Source organism: Vulpes vulpes, chromosome 8 (genome assembly GCF_048418805.1).
Source record: "Vulpes vulpes isolate BD-2025 chromosome 8, VulVul3, whole genome shotgun sequence".
NCBI lineage: Eukaryota > Metazoa > Chordata > Mammalia > Carnivora > Canidae > Vulpes > Vulpes vulpes.
In genome coordinates, this window is record NC_132787.1 from 62,005,791 (window position 1) to 62,033,727 (window position 27,937).

The 27,937-nt window shown below is 41.8% G+C and overlaps 1 protein-coding gene across 14 annotated transcripts in view; it reads right to left on the reverse strand.

Annotated features, from left to right (window-relative positions):
- Positions 1-27,937, reverse strand: part of SFXN5 (sideroflexin 5) — a 122,423-nt gene that overhangs the window by 55,547 nt on the left and 38,939 nt on the right. For all 14 annotated transcript variants that reach the window (XR_012003090.1, XR_012003092.1, XR_012003089.1 and 11 more), the window contains 3 exons: positions 27,843-27,869; positions 27,284-27,338; positions 25,279-25,304 (listed from right to left, as the gene is read on the reverse strand). Coding sequence is in view for 9 of the 14 variants with exons in the window: in XM_025994553.2 (XP_025850338.1) it covers positions 25,279-25,304; positions 27,284-27,338; positions 27,843-27,869 (108 nt within the window). In the remaining 5 variants the exon portion in view is untranslated. The remainder of the gene's footprint in view (positions 1-25,278; positions 25,305-27,283; positions 27,339-27,842; positions 27,870-27,937) is intronic.

Sequence of the window (27,937 nt, forward strand, 5' to 3'; positions counted from 1 at the left end):
GAAAGCCTGAATAAAGCAAAAGAAACATCCTACACTTTTGCAAAGAAGAATGACACAGCCATGAACAAAAGTAAACTGGATCTGTACAAACTGAGGTGGATGATGGGTATATAAACTGCTAACCACAGTGGGATGGTATGTGATGGAAGTGAACCAGGTTGCATAATTATATCACAGTACAATCCCATTTTTGTCAAGAAAAGAAATCACATCGTGTATATAACCATATACACAGACATAGGCAAATACGTAACTCCACGAAAAAATTCTATACCCCAGCATGTAGATGTCTCTGGAGGTCAGGCTACAGTACTTTCTCACATTCTTCTTGAATATTCCTGTATTCTTTTAAATATTGGACATGTATTACTTCCATACTAGTGGAGGGGGAACGATAAAAACAAACAAGTAAACAAAAGGAACATCTTTACTTCCACTTAGCTAACCCAGCTCTTTCATACTCTTGCCATCCCATAGGATTTTTGTGAGGATTAAAATATAATGCTGGGGGTGCCTGGCTGGCTCCATTGGTGAAGCGTCTGCCTTTGGCTCACGTTATGATCTCAGGGTCCTGGAATCTAGTCTGGTGTTGGGCTCTCTGCTCAGCAGGGAGCCTGCCTCTCTCTCTCTCTCCCTCTGCCCATCCCCCCACTCATGTTCTCTCTCTCTTTTGCTCTCCCTCTCTTTTGTTTATTTATAAATAAAACTTTTTTTAAAAAGTAAAATAAAATATGATGATAAAAATCATTTCCAGGGCCTTTTATACTTTATAAAATCAAGCAGGGGGAATTTATATCTGTTATCTCTGAGCCCCCATGAAGAAAACCTACACCATATACAAGCTTAAGCTATCAATTGAAACACAGATGTCTAATAAATACTTGCTAAGGGAGCAAATGGACCAATGGATGAACAAGCACACACATGGCTGAGTACTGGTGCCGAGGTATGGATTTGTTATTCCCAAAGCCCAAATGTCACTTAAGAGGTAGACTTGCTGACTTTGTTTTTTCGGTTTAGGTCAAGATTAATTGTCTCATCTGGACAACTGGCCAAACTTTGGACTTCAGGAATCCATGTGTCTCTCTCAAGTTTACCTTTTGAGTGCTTGTGTGCAAAATAATATCTACCAAGTACCATGCATATGGGAAAAATGTGCACAACCATCCACATATTGACTTATTTATTATTCCTGTAGATAAAATGGCTCTTTGGCAAGAATTTCTGTAAGGAACAAGTATAAACATTCAATACTACACAGTAAATCAAATTCTAGACATCCTCAGCAGCATTTGTAAATCATGTTTTAAACATTAAAATGTTTTAAGACAGCAAACACACACATTTATATTTATTGGCCCATATCAGTTTGAATAAAATTATATAATGTAAAGCCATTCCATAGCTCCAATGAGGAATTATCTTACGACATTTTTCTCCCCAAAATGAGATCTCAGTTCAATTTTTCTCTGCAGCAACAGCCTAGAGTCCTGGAATGAGAATCAGGAGAGCCTGGAGCTCAGCCTCAGCCCATTCCTGTGTGATCTCTAGCCGACGGTGTCTCCAGCAGAAGACAGTCCCCTTTAGGGCTCTAGCTTTCTTAACTTGGTTAAAATCCCATTCTCAGGGTTCAAATAGGAAGTATGAAGTCAATTGAGATAGCCTCAATGCCTGTAAAGGGAATCCCTCCTCACCCAGCCTGGCCAAGAAATATCCCTGGGGACCCAGGACCTCCCCCTAGTCAGCCAGGAGTGAGACCACAGAGAGGAAGCTGAGCCTAAGAAGAGAGGTCTGAAGTTGGGAGCCGACAATGTGATCCCAGAAAGTGTGTGTGTGTGCATGCATGTGTGGATGCATGTATACATATGCATGTCTGACAGCTTCTCAAAGCCTAAAGAGATAAAAGCTATTCTTCACTGTTGGGAACTGAACTCAGGAATTCATTCTCCTAATCTGTTGGTTTATAGAGCCTGGGTGTATTATGGACAACATTGTCTTCTCCCCCTTAACCTCCCTTAGACCTCCTAACTGAGCTTGGGCTGTCAGAAGCATCATAAGATACAGCCCCTTGGGACTCACTGTATTTACCAGATAACCATTGTCCAGGACACTCATTGCTCTTTACATCGCAGAGTCCCCTTTATGAATCCTCCTGGGGGAAATTTTTCTGGTCTTGGGGTCAGGAATTCATACTTCTGAGCACCTGGTTTGCATCTGTCTTGCAGACATTGAGCATTTAACTGGGTCTCTTTTCACTGACTGCTGAGAAGCTCAGGCCAGATCTCCACAGCTCGTATCTGTCAATACAGACCCTCACTGCATGTATTTTGTGTCCAAACTTCATTCCTAGCTTCTTTCCTTTCCTAAACTTCTCTCTCATTTTTTGTCTTTATTTGTATTTTCTGGTGGCAGGCATTTTTTTTTAATGTGACATCAAGTCTTTTCCAGAATAAACCATAGCACTAAACTAAACTGAAACAGTACCTAGGCTATGTAATACACACACATACACACACACACACAAACACGTACATAAACGCAGTTTATGTGAGCTTTTTTCCTTATTGGCCAAACCCGACCAACCTCCTGCTCTAACATGGGCCTGATATCCATGCTGAGCACCTCTGACTCCTTCTATATTCTTTTTTTAAAAATGTATTCATGAAAGACACAGAGAGAGGCAGAGACACAGGCAGAGGAAGAAGCAGGCTCTCTGTGGGGAGCCTGATATGGGACTCAATCCCTGGACCTGGGATCATGACCTGAGCCAAAGACAGATGCTCAACCACTGAGCCACCCAGGTGCCCCTCCTTATACGTTCTTATTTGATTGATTGATTGATTGATTTTGCTAAGCATTTCCCCTATATCACTTACCATGATCCTGATCAGAACTCTGGGGCTCACACAAAATAGAGATTACTTTCTATATTTTACAAATGGGAAACCTGAAGCTTACAGAAATTCAGTGATTTGCTCAAGGCTTTGCAGCTAGAGAAAGTCAGAAAGCTCTCCTGAGTCCTGGCTTAAGGGCTCTAACTCTATGATTTTGGGGTTCCTTTTCCAGCTTATTCACCTGAGCACAAAGGAAGAGTCACACTCTATGCCCCTTTTCAAACATCTTCCATGCACCAAGTTCCATGGTGCTCCCAATGGACAATACAGGAAGAGAGGACCATACAGCACCTAACCACAATAAACATGAAAACCAAACAGGAAAATGTATGAGAATATCCTTTCTCACATTTGGACACAAAAATGACTAGGTGGTTTAATCAGGTACTTGGGTATGTCAAGTTGATAAATGCAAATATCCAAACCCGGAGGTCAGGAAGGACAGGTCAGAGTGCTTGGGCTATGTGCCAAAGGAGGTGGTAGGCTGGAGCTGGGATATGCACGCATGCTTATGTACATGGGTGCATGTGTATGTGTGCATGTGGGGGCAGGGCAAGAGATCACGCTCACAGGAGCAGGGACAGCTAAGAGATTGGCCTTATTAAAGGAGGAGGTTTGAAAAATCAGACCTGGGTGAGGTTAGGGGCAGTGGAAAGCCATGCTGCATTGTGCCCCCAAATGGGGCCCAAGGGAAGCATCTGAGGCTGAGGCAAGGGGAACAGGGATCCCACTTTCCAGGTCCTACAGTCAAGCTGCTGGCTGGGGCCAGGAGCACATGGGTGCCAGCCCCATTCCCTATTAGGCAACACACAGCACCATCTGCACAGTCCCAGGAGCAAGAGCAGATATTTTATAACTTCCTTTTTTCTTTTTAAGTCTAAATTAAAAATAAATGTTCCTTCAGTTCTCAGATGTATATCTCTGGTGCAACCTGCCCACATTCCCCCACGCTGCCCTTTCCAGAACATGGCAGGGGAAAGGAGGAAAGAGATGGATAGAGAGAGGGAGCCAGTCCACCCGGCTTCAATGCCAGTGGATTGCACCTCTTCCAAGAGGGAAACGCTTCAGGCGTGGCCGCGCAGACGGGTGGAGAGAGCCCAGAAAGTGGCTGGTACCAGGGAGAGTGGAAGGAGAGCCAACAGCCAGAATTTCCAGCCCAGCCTCCCCGCTATCTTGCTGCAGGACCTTGGCCAAATCGCACATCCTATCTTTGCTCCCATTTATAGTTTGTAATACAGCTAGGGTCCCCTCCACGGCTCCCGCCCCATGGCAGCTGTCCTCTTCACACATCTGTCCACTTTTGCTGCTCTGCTTCCCCTCAAGTGGCCATCCATAGGCCCTGGGGATTAACACACAGGCTCTGGTCACAGAAAGAGCCAGACTTAAATCCTAGTTCTAGTATCTACCAGCCATGTGACTGCACACAAGTTACTTGAGCTCTTCGTACCCCCATTTTTTCCATCTGTTAAATGGGGACACCCTGATAGTTTTCTGGATGGCCATGGGGGGAGGCAAGGCATAGAAAGAATTTTGCCCAATGTCTGGCGTGCAGCAAGTACTCATTAAGTGCAAGGTGTCAGTATGGCTCCTCTCCTCCTATCTCATTCATTTCTAGTTTTTGCTGGTCTCTCATCTCTCTGGACTCCACAATCTGCATTACATAATTGAGCATCACCTTGCCCCTATCTTGTCTTTGAACACAAGCCTCGTCCCTCAAAGGATAGTGAGCTCCTGAAATGTAGAATTGGGGCTTTTCTCTCTGAGGTCCTCCAAAGCACTCAGCACAAAGCTGGGCCCACACTGTGCTGTATGTACTAGAAGAATACTGCTAATTCATTTTTAAGAACATTAAATCTTGGGGGTGCCTGGATGGCTCAGTAGGTTAAGCCTCCAACTCTTGATTTCAGCTCAGGTCATGATCTCAGGGTTGTGGGATCAAGCCCCACATCGGGCTCCATGCTCAGTGTGGAGTCTGCTTGTCCCTCTCTCTCTGCTCTTCCTCCTCCCACCTCTAAAATAAATAAATAAAATCTTAAAAAAAAAAAAAAGGAACATTAATTCTTGGTCCGGGAAAAGATCTATGATGGACTGTGACCACCACCACTCATTTCTTCTTTACTCCTTTTATTAAAGTCCCATTTACAGAGGGGTGTTGACCTTTAGGGAGGGGGGCAGATTGGGGTTTTGGTCCTGATTCTTCACTCCTCCCTGCATGCATACCCTTGCTATGGGAAGAACTCTTTCCGTTGCTTGGCTATATATCTTGCTGTGGCCAAGCGCATGTGGGAGGAAGTGGCAGTGGGCCAGCCCGAAGCCAGGCCTCAGAGGGCATATGTGTTTCTGCTGGCTGTCTTTTGTTTCTAATATTGCCATGAGGAGACAGGCCCTGACTAGTGTCCTGGTCAAAGGAGGATGAGAGGCATGGGTAGCAAAGGACAACCTGTGCCAGCAGACTCCCAGTTGACCCCAGGCCTGCAATAAGAAGCAGGCCTCCGTCAAGCATGATCTAGACCAGCTACACCCAAGTAATAACAGACTCCCTAACAATAAATGCTTATGGTTACCACTGAAATTTTGTGGATGTTTGTTACACAGCACTGTAGTAGCAATAGCTGTTTAATACAGACAGGGATTGCCATGTCTGAATATGCTGTGCTTTCTGGTCCCAAATTCTGTACGATTACTAATACACTGGAATTATGTCTTCACTAGTGATGTTGGTTCCTGAACAGCCTAGCTTATCATTCCACCTGGTGACCAACAGCCCAACTCTGGGGCTGCCCCAGTCAGTCAGGGAAGAAGGGCCCTTTGTGCCTGAGTCTTGTTCAGGACAGAATCCAGAATGGGGCCAACGGCACCCAAATGGCAGTTGGCACACAAGAAAAATCACATCTTTACTTCAGGACTCCTTCTTCACAGTATTCTAACCTCTGCAGAGAGGTAAGGTCTCCATCTGGGAGACAGGCACCACCAAATAGCCCGAGCTCTTGGCCAGAGGTGGGATGTGAGCAGCTGGAGATGAAGACAAGGGAGCAAGGCTGCTGGTCACAATTCTATGTCCTGTGATACTGGGGCTCAGAAAGAGAGAACTGAGCAGCTCCCACTTCCTTGGCTGCCGCCCATGCAAAACTGACTCGGGTGATAGGAGAAAAGATGTTTTAAAAGCACAGAAAATCCAGAGAGGAAGCAGTTTGTGTCAAAACAATGGGGTGGTGAAACTCAAGTCAGGGGATGAGTATAGGGTCCGGCAACTGTCCCTGTCACCTCATATCTACATGGCTAATCCCTCCTCATCCTCCAGGTTTCAGCTTAGTTGTCACTTCCTCCAGGAAGCCCTCCCTGGCCCTCCAGATGAGTTAAGTCCCCTAGTACCTTGCCTGCCTTCTTTGCAGTATTCATCTCAGTAGTAGGAATCTGTTTAAAATCTTTCTCGAGTTTCCAGAGACTTCAGAGGGGTGAGAACATCAGTGTTCAGTTATCACACACCTGGGAGTCCTCGCTGGTAAAGTGACAGTCCTCTGACATCATACCCATTTCCTCCATATTGACTCACTCAATTCTAAAATATTCCTCTTCGTTTTTAAAGACCTGCCAAGGGCCCCAGTACTCAATAGTTTGCCTGTTTTTTCCTTCTACTTTGTCTCCATCTTCTGATTTATGTGGCTAACGATCTGAAAAGTAACACTGCAGTGCGCGAGGGGTGCTATTTAAAGGATTCCAACCAGTTAAAGAGGAATAGAATATCTTTTGTCAAATGAATGTTTGTCCCCGACAGGTCAATTCTAACTTAACTGAGCAACACCTCTTTTATGGTACAAACCAGGCCAAACCGACTAGTGTCGGGTTACAATGGAGGTAGGCCAGGAAGAAAATTGTGATTGGCATTTAAATGTGTGAAAAAGCAGAGTCTGGGACAAGGAAGGTTGGGAGACACCAGGAAGGTTCTGGGACACAGCCAAATCCTCATGCAAAGTGAATCGTCTGTGGTCTACCCTTCCTTCCTCTGGAGATGAAGTGACCCACACCAGTACCTTTGGAGATTTCTAAGTCCACAAACACATCTGCCATGTTAAAACCACATGGTTCAGAGTATGGAATCCAAGCTCTGAATGTCCCAAGACGGGGATCTGGTTTGGATGTAATGTAAGGCCGCTGGACTCACTGACTGGATGCTCCTGGTCTGCCTTCCTCAGTCTCCCAACTGGATATGGGGAATGGGGGCCTTGGATTCTAAGCGTTCAAAAATGACAGGGGGAGGGGAGAGGAGGACAGCAGTGTCCCAGGGGGCTCAGAGTAGGGAGGCACAGATAGCACCTGGGAGAAGCTCAGGCCCACAAGAGAAGCCCAGTTCCTGCATCTGAGACATTATAGTAGCCCAGGGTGCAGGATGGCCAGGTAGCCAGCAGGTAGCCAGATGCAAAGAGGATAGGACAGGGTCAGCAACACAGGCCCTGCCTCTCCCCAGCCACACGTGTATGAAAGGGACTGTGCTGCACATCCCCTAGGGCAAACCTGGGAACAGAACTGCCAGTTACAGGCAATCATGGTTGGTGGGGTTTTTTTGGGAAGGCCCTGAAGAAGAGGTGCCATGAACTGCACTAGCCTCGGAAACAGCCTCGATGCACTGGCTTAGCCACCATGCTTATGTATAAATTGGGATCTCTTTGCCACACACCGAAGGGGGAAAAGTTCCCATCTTTAAATGTTAAGCTTAAAATAAGACACTACATGGGTGCCAGTGGATCTGTGAAATCTGCTGACTAAACTGGCACCAGCCTCTGGGAGAAAACCAGCTCGTTTCTCCTGAGCTCTGGAGAGTGAGCAGGGTGGGGGCGGGGTTACTCTCAGGCAAGGCAGGGGAACAACACGGATGGCGGGGGTGTCAAACCCGGGATGCTCACCTAGGCAGGAAGCATAGAGGTTGTTTCCAGAAGCATCTCAGTTGAGGCATCTGCCAGCCTTAATCACCCCTTTCTTTCATCACTCAAGGACCCAGTTCCTAGCACATTCGCCAGCACCCCATTTCTATTTTGGTAAGCACTTTAGTGGCTTCTGCATGTATATGTTTCTTACGTACTGTATCACATCAGGGGCTTCCCTAAGGTGTGGACTGGAACCTTCACTCTCCTTCAGACCAGGCATTTGTTGAGGTGTTCGGTGCTACCAGGTGACAGTGGGGGCCATAGGGGAGTGGCCAGGCTCTGGTAGAAGGACTGGAACAGTGCTCCTTCTACGCAAAGCAAGGCAGTGGCCCAGGAAGGAATGGGACAATGAGCCCTCTGATTGCTTATCTGCATTAAAGTACCAAGAGAGAAGGCTACAGGTTCTCCTTGCCTAATGACTCTTCTCAGGATCTGGCCTCTGGGCCAGCTATTCTGAATCCTGGAATATGAATATTTGGGACCAGGAAGTGGGGCTAGGTGAGCATTGTCATTTTGGCTCTGGCTGCCACCAAGGCCTGCTGAGAGATGTCCCAACTTATGCTGCCCATGCACCTCCCTCAAGTGTTCATCCACAATCTCAGGGCCAGGGCATCCTATTTTCATACTCTACACATTTATTCAGAGGGATGTTTGTTCCAGGCTGGGAGAGAATTGGTCTTCAGGGGACATTTGCAGTATCTGCTTCAGCAGTAAACACCTAGACAACACAAGAGTAGACAGCCTCCAAGTTCCCAACAGGGCTGTAGTGACCCTGAAATAACTGACTTGTCTTGAGTAGGAAGAAGAGAGTAGAAATGATGAAGTGTCATCAATAACACCTTGTGAACCAGAGACAGTGCTGGTATCCCTTGGGTTAGCTAATTCATTCCAGTTAATGGCAGCTATTAATTGTAGAAGGGTCCAATTGGCCTCATGTGGGGAAACGAGCCCCAAATTCAACTTTTCTGGTTTGGTAAAGAGATGATATTGCTAAATGATGTATCTTTCTTTTTCAAGTGTTGATAGAATATTTATTAAAATTATTATGGCATATTCTTGTTTGCTTACATATTAACCATTCGTTTCTTTCTTAGTAACAGAATCCCCATAATTGGGGGATTCTACATGAAATGTAAACAGAACTGTGTTGTGAGACTTTGAAGAAGTCTCCTTAAAGGGAACTGACTCAGGGACACTTGGATGGCTCAGCGATTTGGTGCCTGCCTTTGGCTCAGGGCATGATCCTGGAGACCTGGGATTGAGTCCCACATCAGGCTTCCTGCACGGAGCCTGCTTCTCCCTCTGCCTGTCTCTGCCTCTCTCTATATATCTCTCATGAATAAATAAAAAAAATCTTAAAAAAAAAAAAGGGAACTGATGCAGTTGGGAAGTATATCCTTTTACTCCTCTCATCTTTCTCCTCCCTGTAATGTAGATGTGATGGCTGGAAATCTGACAATTACATCGGGTTATGAGGTGATTTTGATGACAGAAACCAGCACTGAAAATGTGTAGAAAAATGGAAGTCTGGCTTCCTGGTAGCATTATAGGGATCTGCCTACCTGCAAACTTCTTTGATGTGAGAGAGTAATAAACTATTTTCTGTAAGGGACTTTTATTTTGAACTGTTTAACATGCAGATGATCCTAATCCTAAGTGGTCTAATCGTATAGTATGCTACAAAGACAACCACAATACATCTTAAATGGCAGAACTGTAGAGGTCATTCTCTCTGAAAATACAACAAAGTGGAAAATAATGACAAAAGAATACATTTTTAAAAGGCCAATCACTTGTGTTTTAAAATATGTTCTTCTGGGGGCACATGGATGGCTCAGTCAGTTAAGCGTCTGACTCTTGATTTTGGCTCAGGTCATGATCTCAGGGTCATGAGATCAAGCCCCATGTCAGGTTCTGTGTTCAGCATGGATTCTGATTGAGATTCTCTTTCTCTCCCTCTTCCCCTTCCCTGACCCACTCTCTTTAAATAAATAAATATTTAAATAAAGTATTTAAATAAATAAATAAAATCTTTAAAAAACTAAAACAAAATAAAATGTGTTCTTCTGACTAATTGATTAAAGTTGATTCAAAACTAATTCCAAACTCATTGATAAAATAAAAATACAGATCACTATATATGATTACATATTAGATACAGCCAGGCATTAGATATACTCAGAAGCAAATTCACAGCCCTAAGCCCTTTTATTACAAAGAAAGAATAAATAAAGTATTCAAGGTAAAAAGTAAAAAACAACAACAAAAAAACACCATAAACACACCAAAGAGGAAAAAAGGGTATTATAAAACAAAAGCAGAAATGAATAAATTAGAAAATAAAAACAGAAGAATTGATAAATACATCCAAGAGCTTATTCCTGGATACAACTCTCATAAATCTGCTTATTTTAACAAAGGGTTGGAGGTGAAAAAGGGGGATGGGACTCAAAATCAATTCAAGGAAAGATAATTATATATATATATACACATATATATGAGATTATATTATTAATTATATATATATAAGATTATTTATATATATAAAAGATTTTATTTATTTATTTTAGAGAGAAAGAGAGAGAGCATGAGGAAGGAGGAGCAGAGGGAGAGGGAGAGAGAGAATCTGAAGCAAGCTGAGCTTGGAGCCCGATGCAGGGCTTGACCCCAGGATCCTGAAATCATGACCCGACCCGAAATCAAGAGTCAAACACTCAACTGACCGAGCCACTCAAGAGTCCCGAGAAGACCATTATATTTAAAAACATCAATATTTAAAACTTTCCACAACAAAGACACCAAAGAGTGAAGGGGAAATAGCTTGGAGAAGAGATTTGCAATGCATGTAATTTAAAGAATTAGTATCCAAATATAAAAAGAACGCTTACAAATCAATTAGGAAAATACAGCCAATGGAAGCATAGACAAGATGTGAACAAGTAATTCACAGAAAAGGAAATATAAATGGTAAATGAATAGATGAAAAGAAGCACAATCTTCTTGGTATTCAGGAAAATAAAAATTAAAACCATAGTAAGATGCGACCCTTCTTCCATCAGGTTAGTGTACAAGAAAAATCTAAAAATATGAATACCAATGTTACTAAGATGTAGTGAAATATAGTCTTCCTGAAAGGAAATTTGGCAATAGCTCTCAAAAATGTAAATGGGCATAGCCATTCACACAGCAAATTCACTTTCTAAAATGGGCTTCTGAGAAGTCTTCATAGTTGTACAAAAAGAACTTCACAAGGATTTTTCACAGCACTGTTATTTCTAATACCAAATCATCAGAAACAATCGAAATCCATGGCTAGTGGGGAGAATACTACTCAGCAGGAAGAAACAAATGAATGAAGCACTTCTTTATGTAGGCACACTGCTAAGTGTAATAAGCTAATTGTATATAAATAAATATACTGTTATATTTTTAATGGAAAATTACAAAACAGAAAAGAATGTTTAAATGGTTCACATGTATGCAAATGCCTAGAAAAAAAACTGAAATTTCACACCAAAGTTCTAACAGAGGTTACTTCTGGGAGCAGATTTGGGGTTGAGCCTTGTCAGGGGAATTTCTATTTTTTTGTATTGTTTCAATTCTGAGCTGAGAGAACATATTTATGTATTACTTGGATAACTTTTAAAATATTCTTTAAAAAAGTCTTGGTGGTATTTTTGAATTCCAAAGAACATATTCATGTATTACTTGTATAATTTTATAAAATATACAGAGAAGTTTTTTTTAATCCTGAGGATATTTCTGAACTCCAAAAGACAAAGAGAAAAAAAAATACCAAAGGATCCCAAAAGGAGTGGTGGAGGTTTACCTACAAAGGAAAAGAGAATCAAGCCAACCATTGTTCATGTATGAGAGAGAAAAAAAGACATTTCCAGATATGCAAGGACTCAAAAAGTATATTGCCCACACACTCTGAATATTATTCAAAGAAGTGCACCAGCCAAACATAGAATACACACACACACACACACACACACACACACACAGCCTAAATAATTTTGAAGTTTCATACAGGTGTTCATTAAGCAAGGATTCAAAAACCTGATGAGATTTCGGATTATTTCTACAATCTTGGCAGGTGTGTATGGGTAAAATGGTAGAGAGAAGAGTAAATGGTATGTTAAAATTATCTTCCTGGGGCACCTGGGTGGCTCAGTCTGTTAAGTGTCTGGCTCAGGTCATGATCTCATGGGTTATGGGATTAGATTCCAAGTTGTGCTCCACACTGAGGGAGTCTGCTTGAAGATTCTCTCCCTCTGCTCTTCCCCCGATTCATGCATGTGCACACACACTCTCTCTCTCAAATAAATAAATAAATCTTTTAAAAGAAAATATTCTTCCTATGTATGAAGGGTTAAGAAGGTCATATTTATTATTCAAGTATTGATATTGACAGGGTAAATATAATGGAACCATATGTAATATATGACAGATGAATAGTAATTAGAGAAAAGTGGAATGTTTCCCCTTCCAAACTACTTAAGAAGCCAAAGGGTCATTAGAAAGATCACTCCAGCACAAATCAGGAAAAGAAGTGGAAATAGTAGCAAAGCTTGATAAACAAACCAACCAACAAACTGCTTAATGGCTGGGATAAGTGGTCACAATAACCAGTGGCAGAACAAATATGAGTGGGTTCCATTTATCATTAAAATTAAAGACATGTTTCTCATACTGGGTGGAGAAGTAAAATTCAGCTATAGTTTGTCAAGAGACATATAATACAAAATGACACAGAAATTAAATGTCACTCATACAAAGGTGTAGGCAATGATTTACAAGGCAAATAAACAAAACAGGAATAGAAATACTGATATGAGATGAAGTAGAATTCAAGACAGTATTCACTGAAACAGGGATACTTTGTGCATGTGTGTGTGTGTGTGAGAGAGAGAGAGAGAGAGACAAGGGAAGAGAAAGAGAGATGCTACCATTTGTCACCATGCAACATCACTACAATACCATTGATTAAATTCCCTATGCTGCACTTTCCTCCCTGTGACTTACTCATTCCATAGCTAGAAGCCTGCATCTCCCACTCTCCTTCACCCATTTTGCCCATCCCCTCACCCCCTCTCCTCTGGCTAACAATCAGTTTGTTCTCTATATTTATAGGTCTGCTTCTGCTTTTTGGTTATTCATTTGTTTTGTTTTGTTTAGATTCCACATATAAGTGAAATCATATGGTAGTTATCTTTCTCTATCTGACTTATTTCACTTAGCATAATACTTTCTAGGTCCATCCATGTTGCACAAATGGAAGATCTCGTGCTTTTTATGGCTGAGTAATGTTCCGTGAGATATATATATATATATATATCAATCACATCTTCCTTACCCATTCATCTATGGATGGACATTTGAATTGCTTCCATATCTTGGCTACTGCAAATAATGCTGCAATAAACATAGGATCACATACATCTTTTTGAATTAATGTTTTCATTTTCTTTGGATAAACAGACTTACTGGATCATATGGTAATTCTATTTTTAATTTTTTGAGGAAACTGCACTATTTTCCACAGAGGCTGTACCTGTCTACATTCCCACCAACAATATATGAGGATTCCTTTTTCTCCACATCTCATCACACTTGTTATTTCATCTTTTTTGATTCTAGCCATTCTGACAGGAGTAAGATGACATCTCATTGTGGATTTGATTTGCATTTCCCTGATGATGAGTGATGTTGAGCATCTTTTCATGTTGTCTTCTTTAGAAAAATGTGTATTCAGGTCCTCTGCCCAATTTTTATTTGGATTATATGGTTTTTGGTGTTGGGTTATATAAGTCCTTTAAATATTTGGATATTAACACCTTATTCGATATATCAATTGCAAATACCTTCCCCCATTTGGTAGGTTGCCTTTTCATTTTATTGGTTTCCTTTGCTGTGCAGAAGCTTTTTATTCTTTTTTAATTTGTTTTTATTGACGTTCGATTTGCCAACATATAGTATAACACCCAGTGCTCATCGCATCAAGTGCCCTCCTCAGTGTCTGTCACCCAGTTACCCCAATCCTCCGCCCACCTCCCCTTCCATAACCTTTTGTTCATTTCCCAGAGTTAGGAGTCTCTCATGGATTGTCTCCCTCTCTAATTTTTCCCACTCAGTTCCCCTCCTTTCCCTTATAATCCCTTTCACTATTTCTTATATTCCCTGTATGAGTGAAACCATATGATGATTCTCCTTCTCTGATTGACTTATTTCACTCAGCATAACACCCTCTAGTTCCATCCATGTTGAAGCAAATGGTGGGTATTTGTCTCTTCTAATGGCTGAGTAATATTCCATTGTATATATAGGCCACATCTTCTTTATCTATTCATCTGTCGAAGGACATCAAGGCTCCTTCCACAGTTTGGCTACTGTGGACATTGCTGCTAGCACATTGCTGTGCAAGTGTCCCAGCATTTCACTACATCTGTATCTTTGGGGTAAATACCCAGTAGTGCAATTTCTGGATCATAGAGTAGCTCTATTTTTAGCTTTTTTTTTGGCCCCCACCCCCCATATTTTTAACTTTTTGAAGAACCTCCATGCTGTTTCCAGAGTGGTTGCATCAGTTTGCATTGCCATCAACAGTGCAAGAGGGTTCCCCTTTCTCCACATCCTCTCCAACATTTGTTGTTTTCTGGTCTTGTTAATTTTCACCATTCTCACTGGTGTAAGGTGGTACCTTTTTTTTTTTTAAGACTTTATTTATTTATTTATGAGAGACACACACGGAGAGAGAAGCAGAGACACAAGCAGAGGTAGAAGCAGGCTCCATGCAGGGAGCCTGATGTGGGACTTGATCCCAGGACTCCAGGATCATGCCCTGGGCCAAAGGCAGGCGCTAAACCGCTGAGCCACCCAGGGATCCCCAGTGAGGTGGTATCTTATTGTGGTTTTGATTTGTATTTCCCTGATGGCAAGTGATGCGGAGCATTTTCTCATGTGCTTGTTGGCAGTGTGTATGCCTTCTTTGGAGAAATTTCTGCTCATGTCTTCTGCCCATTTCATGATTGCATTTTTTGTTTCTTGGGTGTTAAGCTTAATAAGTTCTTTATAGATCTTGGATACTAGCCCTTTATCTAATATATCATTTGCAAATATCTTCTCCTATTCTATAGGTTGTCTTTTAGTTTTGTTGACTGTTTCTTTTGCTGTGGAGAAGTTTTTTGTATCTTGATTAAGTCCCAATAATTCAATTTTGATTTTGTTTCTCTTGCCTTCATAGATGTATCTTGCAATAAGTTGCTCTGGCCAAGTTCAAAAAGGGTGTTGCCTATGTTCTCCTCTAGGATTTTGATGGATTCTTGTCTCACATTTAGATCTTTCAACCATTTTGAGTTTATCTTTGTGTATGGTGTAAGAGAATGGTCTAGTTTCATTCTTCTGCACGTGGCTGTCCAATTTTCCCAACACCATTTATTGAATAGACTGTCTTTTTTCCAGTGGATATTCTTTCCTGTTTTGTCGAATATTAGTTGACCATAGAGTTGAGGGCCCATTTCTGGGTTCTCTGTTCTGTTCCATTGATCTATGTGTCTGTTTTTGTGCCAGTACCACACTGTCTTGATGATCACAGCTTTGTAGTACAAACTGAAATCTGGCATTGTGATGCCCCCAGCATTGGTTTTCTTTTTCAATATTCCTCTGGCTATTCAGGATATTTTCTGATTCCATACAAATCTTAAGATTATTTGTTCCAACTCTGTGAAGAAAATCCATGGTATTTTGATAGGGATTGCATTGAATGTGTAAATTGCCCTGGGTAACATTGACATTTTCACAATATTTATTCTTCCAATCCATGAACATGGAATGTTTTTCCATCTCTTTGTGTCTTCCTCAATATCTTTAAGGGGTGTTGTGTAGTTTTTAGGATATAGATCCTTTATCTCTTTGGTTAAGTTTATTCCTAGGGACCTTATGGTTTTGGGTGCAATTGTAAATGGTATTGCTTCCCTAATTTCTCTTTTTTCAGTCTCATTGTCAGGGTAGAGAAATGCCACTGATTTCTGGGCATTGATTTTGTATTCTGCCACACTGCCAAATTGCTGTATGAGTTCTAGCAATCTTGGGGTGGAGTCTTGGGTTTTCTATATACAGTATCATGTCATCTGCGAAGAGGAGAGTTTCACCTCTTCTTAGCCAATTTGAATGCCTTTTATTTCTTTTTGGTGTCTGATTGCTGAAGCTAGGACTTATAGTACTATGATGAATAACAGTGGTGAAAGTGGACATCCCTGTCGTGTTCCTGATCTTACGGGAAAGGCTCTCAGTTTTTCCTCATTGAGAATGATATTTGCTGTGGGCTTTTCATAAATGGTTTTTAAGATACTGAGGAATGTTCCCTCTATCCCTACACTCTGAAGAATTTTGATCAGGAATGGATGCTGTATTTTGTCAAATGCTTTCTCTGCATCTGTTGAGGATCATAAGGTTCTTGTTTTATCTCCTATTGATGTGATCTATCATGTTGATTGTTTTATGAGTATTGAACCATCCTTGCATCCCAGGGATAAATCCCACTTGGTCATGGTGAATAATCTTTTTGATTTACTGTTGGATCCTATTGACTAGTATCTTGGTAAGAATTTTTGCATCCATGTTTATTAGGGATATTGGTCTATAATTCTCCTTTTTGGTGGGGTCTTGGTCTGGTTTTGGAATCAAGGTAATGCTGGCCTCATAAAACAAGTTTGGAAGCCTCCCTTTCTATCCTTTGAAACAGCTTTAGTAAAATACGTATTATATCTTCCCTAAATGTTTGATAAAATTCCACTGGGAAGCCATCTGGCCCTGAACTTTTGTGTCTTGGGAGGTGTTTGATGACTGCTTCAATTTCCTCACTGGTTATTGGCCTGTTCGGGTTTTCTATTTCTTTCAGTTTTGGTAATTTGTGGTTTTCCAGAAATGCGTCCATTTCTTCTAGATTGTCTAATTTGTTGGCATATAGCTGCTCATAATATGTTTTTAAAATCATTTGTATTTCCTTGGTATTGGTTGTGATCTCTCCTCTTTCATTTGTGATTTTATTAGAGTCTTTTCTCTTTTCTTTTAATAAGGCTGGCTATTTATCTCTTATTAATTCTTTCAAAGAACCAACTCCTGATTTTGTTGATCTGTTCTACAGTTCTTCTAGTCTCTATTTCATTGAGTTCTGCTCGAATCTTTATTATCTCTCTTCTGCTTGGTGTAGGTTTTACTTGCTGTTCTTTCTCCAATTCCTTTAGGTGCAAAGTTAGTTTGTGTATTTGAGTGTTTTCCAATTTTTTGAGGGAGGCTTGTATTGTGATGTATTTGTCCCTTAGAACCCCTTTGCTGTATCCCAAAGATTTTGAATGGTTGTATCTTCATTTTCATTAGTTTCCATGAATCTTTTTAATTCATCTCTAATTTCCTGGTTGACCCATTCATCTTTTAGTAGGATGCTCTTTAACCTCCATGTGTTTGAGTTCCTTCCAAATTTCTTCTTGTGATTGAGTTCTAGTTTCAAAGCACTGTGGTCTGAAAATATGCAGGGGACAATCCTAATCTTTTAGTATCGGTTGAGACCTGATTTGTGACCCAGTATGTGGTCTATTCTGGAGAAAGTTCCATGTGCACTTGAGAAGAATGTGTATTCACTTGTGTTCAGATGAAAAGTTCTGTATATATCTATGAAATCTATTTGGTCCAGTGTATCATTTAAGACCCTTGTTTCTTTGGTGATGTTCTGCTTAGAAGATATCATTTGCTGAAAAATGCCATGTTGACATCTCCTACTATTAGTGTATTATTATCTAAGTATCTCTTTACTTTAATTATTAATTGATATACTTGGCAGCTCCCACATTAGGGGCATAAATATTCATGATTGTTAGGTCTTCTTATAGGTTAGACCCTTTAAGTATGATATAGTGTCCCTCTTAATCTCTTACTACAGTCTTTGGTATAAACATTAATTCATCTGATATGAGGATTGCTACCCCAGTTTTCTTTTAAGGACCCTTTGAATGGTGAATGGTTCTCCATCCCTTCGTTTTCAGGCTGAAGGTGCCCTTAGGTCTAAAATGAGTCTCTTGTAGATGGCATATAGATGGCTCTTGCTTTTTTATCCAGTCCAATATGCTGCATCTTTTGATGGGATCATTTAGCCCATTCATGATCAGAGCAACTATTGAAAGATATGAATTTAGTTTCATCATATTACATATACAGTCCCTGTTTTGTGGATTGTTTCTTTGGGTTCCCTCTTTTTTTTACAGGATCCCCCTAATATTTCTTGCAGAGCTGGTTTGGTGGCCACATATTCTTTCAGTTTCTGACTATCTTGGAAGCTCTTTATCTCTCCTTCTATTCTGAATGACAGCCTTGATGGATAAAGTATTCTTGGCTGCATGTTCTTCTCATTTAGTACTCTGTACATACCATGCCAGCCCTTTCTGGCCTGCCAGGTCTCTGTGGAGAGGTCTGCTATTAATCTGATATTTCTCCCCATATACGTTAAGAATCTCTTGTCTCTCACTGCTTTAAAAACTTTCTCTTTATATTTGAAATTTGCAAGTTTCACTATTCAGTGTTGAGGTGTTGGACGGTTTTTATTGATTTTTTTTTTAAGATTTCATTTATTTATTCATGAGAAACAGAGAAAAAGAGAGAGAGAGAGAGAGAGGCCGAGACACAGGCAGAGGGGGAAGCAGGCTCCATGCAGGAAGCCTGATGTGGGACTCGATCCCGGGTCTCCGGGATCACGCCCTGAGCCAAAGGCAGATGCTCAACCTCTGAGTCACACAGGCGTCCCTTAATTGATTTTTTTTGGGTGGGGGGGGGTCCTCTCTATCTCTTGGATCTGAATGCCGTTTCCTTCCCCAGGTTAGGGAGGTTCTCAGCTATGATTTGTTCTAATATACTTTTTGGTTCTCTCTCTCTCAGCCTCTTCTGGAATCCCAATTAGACATATATTCCTCCTTCTCAAGCTATCATTTATTTCCCTAAACCTTTCCTCATGGCGTCTTAATTGTTTTTCTCTTTTTTCCTCAGCTTCCTTCCTTACCATCAACTTGTCTTCTATGTCACTCACTCTCTCTTCCACCTCATTAACCTTAGCAGTTAGAACATCCAGTTTGGATTGCATCTCATTTAATCTATTTTTAATTTTGGCCTGATTATATCTGAATTCCACAGTAACAAAATCTCTAGAATCCTTTATGCTTTTTTTCCCAGAGCCACCAGTAGCTTTATAATTGTACTTCTGAATTGAATTTCTGACATCGTATTGAAATCCAAATCTGTAACTCTGTGACACAGAGTACTGTTTCTGGTTCTTTCTTTTGTGGTGAATTCTTCCTTCAAGTCATTTTGTCCAGTGCAGAGTGGCTGTACAAGCAGGCTGAGTCAAAAATATCAACCACCACCTAGTTAAAATATACCTTAGATGATTCCAAAGAGGCCAGAGTCCAGAAAATAAAGGAGAAAAAACAGAACAAAATAAAACGAAAGGACCACTAAAGTGAAAAAAAAAATTAAAACAAAGTAGTAAAAATAAAAAAAAAACAAAGAAGAAAAAGAATTTTTAAAGGGAAAAAAGAAAAGTAAAGAAAAGAAAAAGAGGGGGAAAGAAGAGGGGGATGGTGGTGGTGAGGAAGTGGTAGTGGAAAGAGAATGTAGTCTACCTAAGGGGTCCTAGAGGGTGATCCTCTTGGTTCTGAGTGTATTTTGTTCTGTATATTAGATAATACTCAATCCCAAAATTATATTAACCAGAAATACTTATAGAAAGCTCCAACATTGACCACCAAAAGATAAACAAGATAAAAGAGAGGGGCAGAATGGGAAGGAAGAGAGAATACAATCTCAAAGAATGAAACAACACAGTGTTCCACTTGGTTCTTGGGGTATGTTGGTCATGTTTTAGAAGGTATTAACTTCCGCCATTGTAGAACAAAACGAGACAGAGAAAACAAAAAACAAAAGCCCATATCTCATATATCTACCAAAATTAAATTGAATATGTTGAAGGGAATCCGGAAGTGAAAAATATATCTAAGACTTGTAATTGTAGAAATATGAAAGTCAAACAGGAAAAAACTTAAAATGGAGAGCTGGTAAAATATTGTAGTTAAAGTAGGAAAAGAGAAAAAATATTGGAAATTTTTAGTCTGCTATAAAAATGGGTCGTTATGGAAAAAGAAAAAAAAAAAAAGACCCTCTAGTTCTATATACTATTTTCCTTCAGTCCTAGAGCTTTCCAGTGCTATTTGGTCAAGAACTTGCTCTTCCCCTGTTCTTCCAGCTGATCTTCTGGGAGAGGGGCTGCTGTGCTTATTCTTAGGTGTGTGTACCTGGGGGAGATGCCCGCCCCCTGTCGGGTGCCAGGCTCAGTGGGAGCTGTTTACCCCGTGAGGCCTCTGTTCCCTGGTGGCCCCACCTCCCCCAGCCACAAAGTGGAACAAGGAGGAAAAACAACACTGACGTTGACCAGGTCTCCAGCCCTGGAGTCAGCTCCCTGCAGTAACTACCTCAGTCTCCCAGTCCGCATTGGCCTAAATGCTCCGGTGCTGGTGCGGGTGCACTGATCTGTACAGCTTGGGGGCGCCCAGCGGCAGGAGAGTCCTCGATGTCCTGTGCCCACTCCACCTGTCCTGGGGGAAACGCAGGATCGTGGGCTGTGTCCACCCTGCGCCCTGGGATCCGGGGCCTGCACTGCTGGAATCTTGCTCCTGGGGCCCCCTGCCCCGAAGGGAATGGGGCTTAGCCACCTCCATCCGGAGCTGCCCGCCTAACCGACTGGCTTCTCCCAAATTCCCCAGGGGCTGTGGGGCCCTTTACCGAGATTGGTCCGGGGTTTGTGGTGTGGTTTCCCCCCGAGCGCCCCTCCTCTTACAGTGACTGGGAAACTGGAGGCATCACTGCCCCTCCTGGGATTTTTGTCCGATTTCCTTGCTAAGCACTTTTCTGTCTGGGAAAATTCCTGCCCAGATTTTTAACCTTCCCGCCTCGCTGGGGCTGGGCTTTCCTGCCCCGGAGGGTCTCACAGCTCTGCTTTAGCCCAGCCACTAGCGGAGCCCCTCCCCCACTTTATTCTTTTTTTTCTTTTTTCACCTTTCTACCTTGTTAGAAGTGAAAACTCTTTTCTCTGTAGCATTCTAGCTGTTCTGTCTTTATATCTCAGGTCAAATTCATAGGTGTTCAGGATGTTTTGAAAGTTATCTAGGTAAGTTTATGGGGTCAGGTGAGTTGAGGACTTTTTATTCTGATGTAATCCCTAGAGTTTATTTTTGCTTTTGTTTCCCTGGTCTTAGGAGACATACCTAGAAAAATGTTGCTACAGTATCTTATAGTTTTAAGTGCTACTGTAAAGGTTATCTTTTTTAATATCATATTTTTGGATGTTTTTTGTAGGTTCATGGGCCTCCAACAATTTTTAATATAGTGTTCTTACATCTAGACATCTTTTAAAAGTAATAGTTCTAATAGTTTGACTATCCTCATGAATGATTTTGTTTCTTACTTTCCAATCCTATTACTACTTATTTATTTTTTCATATCTTAGTGTACTTGCTAGTCTTCTAGGGAAATGATGCATATCAAGTATTTGTACCCTGTTCCAGACATTGAGGATTTACCTTTATCTGTTTTATCTTTGAAAATGATGCTTGCTTTGCGGTTGGGATTTTATTTTTTTTTAATAGACCTCTATAAGTTAATAAAGTTCCCTTCTGAATCTAATCTGCCTTTTTAAAAAAAAATCATAAATGTAGTTATATTTCATTTAATTAAATGATTTTTCTAAATCTACCAAGATTGTCACATTTCTCCTCTTAATTTGTTAGTGTGGTGAACTATATTTCTTTTTAAAGATTTTTATGTATTTATTTGACAGGATGAGAGAGAGAGAGAAAGCAAGCACAAGCAGGGGGAGTGGCAGAGGGAGAGGGAGAAGCAGGCTCCCCACTGAGTAGGGAGCCGGACATGGGGGTCCATCTTAGGATTCCAGGATCATGACCTGAGGCCAAGGCAGATGCTTAAACGACTTAGCCACCCAAGCGCCCTGTGATTAACTATATTAATACATTCTCTAATGTTACCATTCTTGGTAAAAATTATTTGGTGATGACGTGTTTTAATGCATTGCTGGGTTCAATTTGTTATTTCACTTAGACTACTATGTGTAATTTCATAAGTGATATTTGCCTTTAATTTTTTCTTTCTTCCATTTACTTCTTTGGTATTTGTCTCAAAGTACCTCATGAATGAATTGGGGAATATTTCCCTTTTTTACTCTCTTTTAGGAGTTTAACAAAAATTGAATTTGGCTATTCTTTTGAGAGTAGTCACCTTGAAGATAGTGCGAGTCTACTGGTGATGTTTTATTAGTTCTTTGGTGCATGTATTTTAAACAACTTATTTAATTTCTCTCTATTCATAGTCTATTCAAATTCTATATTTTCTCTTGGTGATCTTTGGGAAACTATACTCTCTCAGAAAGATGTCCTGTTCTTTCAGATCTTCAAATTTATTACCCCAGATCGTTCAATGTATTCTGATCTTTTAAACTTCTATTGTATCTATAGTTATTGTACTTTTTTAAAAAAGATTTTATTTATTTATTCATGAGAGACACAGAGAGAGAGAGAGGCAGAGACACAGGCAGAGGGAGAAGCCCGCTCCATGCAGGGAGCCCGACATGGGACTCAATCCCGGGTCCCCAGGATCCGGCCCTGGGCTGTAGGTGGCGCTAAACCGCTGAGCCATGCGCTTTGCCCTATTGTACTTTTTATTCCTAATATTATTTGCATCTTCTCTCTTTTTTCATTCTCAGTGTTTCCAGAAATGTCTATTTAATTAGTCCTTTCATAGAAGTTAGAAATTTACCCTCACAAAACATCTCTAACAGTATCAACACAACATGTACAGGATTACCCACTCTGACATTATTCATAATAGCAAAACAGTGGAAACAGTCCAAATGTCCACATGCAGGAAATGAGCTGAGTAAATTATGGTACTTCCATATAGTAGACTACTATATAGTTATTTAAAAAAAAAAAGACTGAGGAAGATCTCTATAACTGATAGGCCATGATTTCCAGAATATGTCATTAAATGGAAAAAAGATTGTGCAAAGAGTATATGTAGAATGTGACCTTTTGTATAAGAAAAAAGGAGATATATGTTTGTATCTGCTTACTTTTACAAAGAGAAATAGGAAGGATAAAAATGTTGGCCTACAGAGGATGGATGGGCTGGAGATAGAAGGGATAAGGAGGGGAATGGAACTTTTTAATGCCTTTTTATATAGCTTTAACTTTTGAGTGATGTTGATATTTTATATACTTCCAAAAAACCAAATCAATAAGAATAGGGAAACTGAATGCCAACAACATAAATAAACCTAACTATATATCAAACAAATAACATAACCACACAGAAGAAACACATTAATTCAAATAACTTTTGAAAACAATTCTTTGAATACTCTCGGCAGGATATATTCTAAGAACAAAAAGAACTTCAAAGAAATCTTGAGTTTCACTTAATACACTTTTGGGGAGTAGTGCTGATGTAGCGACTCTGAAATTCTTTCATTTGTGTGTAAGATTTGGTAAGCGAGTACATATATGGTTCTTGGATTTTCATTTGGGAAAGACGGAGATATAAATATGGAATAGGAAGAGGGCAAGACCTCTGAGATGCTGGATTGGTATATTGGCATGAACTCATCATTCTGAAGCTGCATCTCCTAGCTCTGAATGCTAAGAGGGCCTAGAAACAATGACATTCCAGCAATGGTGAGCACACCTCAAATTCAGATCTTGGTATCCAAATACCATTCCCCTCTGAAAGGAATGAGAGCTCTTTGAAGAAATGCATGATTGTAGGACTGGGGCACAGAAAGTACAAGATGAGTCTGGAATATCCATATATTGTGCCAAGAAAGTACTGAAGTACTCAAAGGAGAAGAAGGGCATGTCAAATGGATAAAGAAACTGCTTTAGAGTTTTCCTACTTGTCACATTTAGGCACAATTTGTATATCAAAATGAATAAAAACAGAAATCATTACCAACCGACTATGCAAAATGTACTGACCATACTGATAATTTTAAAAACATTAAAGGGAGAGGGAGAAGGAAAAAAATCTTGTTTACAGGAGGGGGCCCGCAAATAAATATAGAAGGAAGGATATCTATGAAATATAGAGGAAACTTCAAGACTAGGTAATGACTCTGCTCCCAATCAGATTTTCACTCATGGTTTTAGTATCTGTTGGTCATTCTTTTCCTTTCTTTTCTTTTCTTTTCTTTTTTTTACAGTTTTAGGCTAAAATGAAGAAAGCAACTATAAACATTTGCGTACAGATTTCATGTAGACATACGTATTCACTCCTCTTGAAGTAAATCCCTAAAAGTACAGTTGCTGGCCCACATCGTATATGAGCGTATATTTCCCCTTACAAGAGATCGCATACCATTTCACACACACCCCTGCCCCAGTCCTGATCCAGGTTCTAGGATCACACGCTGCATTCCATTGTTCACTCTTTAGCCCTGTAGTATAATCCAGGAGAGATGAGGGAAAATATCCCCTAAAAGATTTCTACATTCACGTTCAAAGCAGGACTGTCTGTTGTGAACTCCAAACTGGAACTGGCCCAATGTTCACCAAAAACAGGATGGATAAATAAATTTTGATATAGTTACAACAATGGGGATGTGAGGCAGTCAGCAATGAAAAAAGAACAAATTAATACTATGTACAACAATGTGCATGAGTCTGACACAATTTTGAGTGAAAGAAGCCAGACTAAAAAAAGGACATTCTGATGATTCCATTTATATAAAATTCAGTGATAGGCAAAACTGGAACATAGTGAGGGAAAGTCAGAAAAGTGATTCCCTGTGGCACTGAGGAATCCAGGAGAGGTTCCTGAGATGCTGCTAATGCTCTAAATCTAATTGAGTGTTTGGATGTGCTTTCTTTCTGAAAACTTACCAAGCTGTACATGCATGATGAATGCACCTTTCTGTACATTAGTTTTGCTCTTATACATATTTTTAAAAAGAGCAAATATAACCCTGATTCCAAAACTAAGCAAAAAGAATACTGAATCCTTTCTAATTTTAGACTTTAGGTTTTAGAAGGTGTGCTTATTTTCTGACTTCCTAAGCTTTTTGGGGAAACTTCCCTGTAACTAGCATCTCTTAATGACAATACTTGGGATGGGAGTGTGCAGGGACACACGTACTTTGAGGCCCCGTGCTGGGTGCACATTGCCATGCCTTTATGAAAAGAAATTTGACAATACACATCAAGAGAATTAAAAAGACTTATTGTCCACTTTATCTGATAATTCCCCTCCAGGGTTGTATCTTAAATCAACATCTCAAATATTTATGAATAGTGATATAAAGTCATACATTAAACATTTTTTTGGAAAAGAAAACACTTTGAGGTAATACTTACAATTGGCGTTCCAAAAGGAATGTAACCTGAGAAAGGAGAGAAAAGGGTCAGGTCTTACAGTCCCACCCCATTCCACCCTATCCACCTCTCAAAGGATAGACACCAGAAGAGACTTCTGGGTTTGCCTTTCAATGGCCCAGTGAGAGAGCTCCGGTCAGCAAGGCAGGAGGCCCCTCCAGGCTCCAGATCTTCTCCTGGCTCAGCCCTCCCCAGGATAGAGGGCTCCCCTGTGTCCCCCAGCTGCTCTTTCTCTGTCCCCCTATAGCCAGACATTTCTTACCCTCCCCAAAACTCAGAGGCTGGTTGCTAAGGGCAGGGCTGCCCATTGTTGGGAGGGCCACCATGCTACACTTGGTGTTCGTCCATGATTTCCCCCATGAGGTACAATGTCCCCTGCCCACACTCACTACACACAATACGTTTTCTTCAAAGGCCCTGGAATGTCCTCCTCCTCTCATCTTGCCTTTCTAGCACACATCCTTACTTCCCCAGCATCATGACCAATTCTGGGAAGGGAACTCCCCACACACTTGAGATGTGTACCTCTATGTACCAGAGGTACTCTTTGACTTTCTCGTACCCCGCTAGACATCATCAGTAGGGTGGAAGAGAGCTGATGTGAAACGCAGCCAGGCCCCAGGGCACCACTGCCTCACTGCTCACTCCCCTGGACTACAGGAGGCTCTGCCCATTGTCCCCACCCTGCAGTCAGCAGGCAGCCTGACCTCTCACTCGGGGCCATGAGTCAGCTGGATGTGGGACAGCAGAGAACCATGCTTATCTGGGTTATCCAAAGCAAAGTTTCCTGAGTGTGGTAATTACGCATGCACATGAGCTATCTGTCACTCCCCTACCCACATTCCTCTGGAGACAGATCCAAGGTTTGTCTGGAGAACTACAAGAGAATCTAGGCTCCAGGTGAGAGCCTGCTGTGGCCCTGTGCAGGGGCTAGAACCTGCAGCAGCCATGGCTACAGGATGCTCAAGCCTTGGCAGCCTGGGGCTCCTCACAGCAAAGCAAGGAGGATCATTGGACTCTCACTGCCTCCATTAGCACAGTGAGGTCATGTGGTTGTTTGTTCTCTCACTCATGTGAGGTCAGGCTTTCTGGGGCTAGGGATCCTGACAGACCCAGCTGAGAACACCCCCTGACAGAGACCCATTCTCCAGTCACCTGAGGACTTCCAAGGCAGTGGCCAGCAGTCCTCCACCCAGCCTGCAAAAGTGTCCAGTCCACTGAAAAATGGCATGGAGGAGGCATCAGCCCTCTGGTGTGAGCCTGACTCTGGACAAGACCTGTAGCCTCTCAGAACTACAGGTAAGGCAAACATGCGAACCTCAGGCCCCATGTGAGCAAACACTTTCCAGGCTACTAAGCTCATGCTTACAGAGCTATCCCTCTAGTGACCACAGAGCAGGGACTTCCTGAGGGCAGGCACTTCCTGGAGGCAGGGATCTCATGCCCACTCTCCCACCCCATCCCTTCTGCCACTGGTCTCCAGAAAATGGGAATCTGTCTTCCCTGTGTGTACAGTAGCACAAATGCAGTGCATGCATTCTGGAGTACAGGTGAATCTGGGGATTGAGTGCCTGCAAGGGAGCATGGTTTGGAAGGAAAGAGTGCAGTGTGCACAGGTAGGTAAGAGAGGAGTGACTCACAGCATGCAGGGCTTGTTCGAATTTGGTGTCACCTCTGAGGCTGCCACTAAATGAGTAGTGTATAACCTGGGAGGAGTTCCAGATTCACCTGTGGAGGCCTTCACTCCACCCCAACTGCTCAGGTAGAAAAGGCAGATGGGGATTTTTTTTGGTAAAACCCCATAGGTGATCCTGAGGCCTGGCCAGAGACTTATACAGTCGAGCCAAGGTGAACACGCAGGTACAAATGTGGCCACGCGTGTAACGGGTTCGGCCCTTACTCGAGTTGGTGCACCTGGATGCTCCTGGAGCTGTGACCTGGTAAGCCCCTGAGGCTGGGCAGAAACAGGAGGGTCCCAGGGACTTACCCGACATTCTAAAGGGCATGAAGATCTTCTCATTGGTATCTGGGTGTAGAATAGCCTGGCAAGAGCAGGGAACAGAGCACAGGGTGACTGTGGGAAGGGGAGGGAGCGGGCAGGGGGAAGGCAGAGGGAGGAAGGAGGAAAAGAGCTCCCCCAGAAGGACTGACCAGTCAGTCCTGTCCCATCATTCAACACAAGAGAAAACCAAACACGTGCCACAAATAGGCTTTTCCTGACTAACCCTCAAAGGTGAGTGCAGGGTAGTGGGACTCTGTCTACCTGGCAAGTCCTCTGTCCCCATGCCTGATATTTAGTAGGCCCATAAGAAGGATTTGTAGCTCCTTCCACAGGGAAGGAGCTCAGGGGCCCAGGAAAAGGCAAGAGGCCTGAGCTCTGGCACTCAGACTCAGGCCCCAGGTGTTGGTAAAGAGGGAAGGATGAGGAGGCTGGCAGCTGGGGGCAAATGGGAGGGGAAGGCTGAGCAGCACCACCACAAATCCCCAGGACAGGGCAGAGCAAGGTCCACAGAGGAGGGAAGGAAACGAATCCAAAACTGAATTACCTGCTTGATTTTCTGTGCACTCCAGAGCTGCAAAGAAGGAAGGGTGGGAGAGAGACAGAGGAGAAAAAAAGGAAAAGAAAGGACAAAAGTTAAAG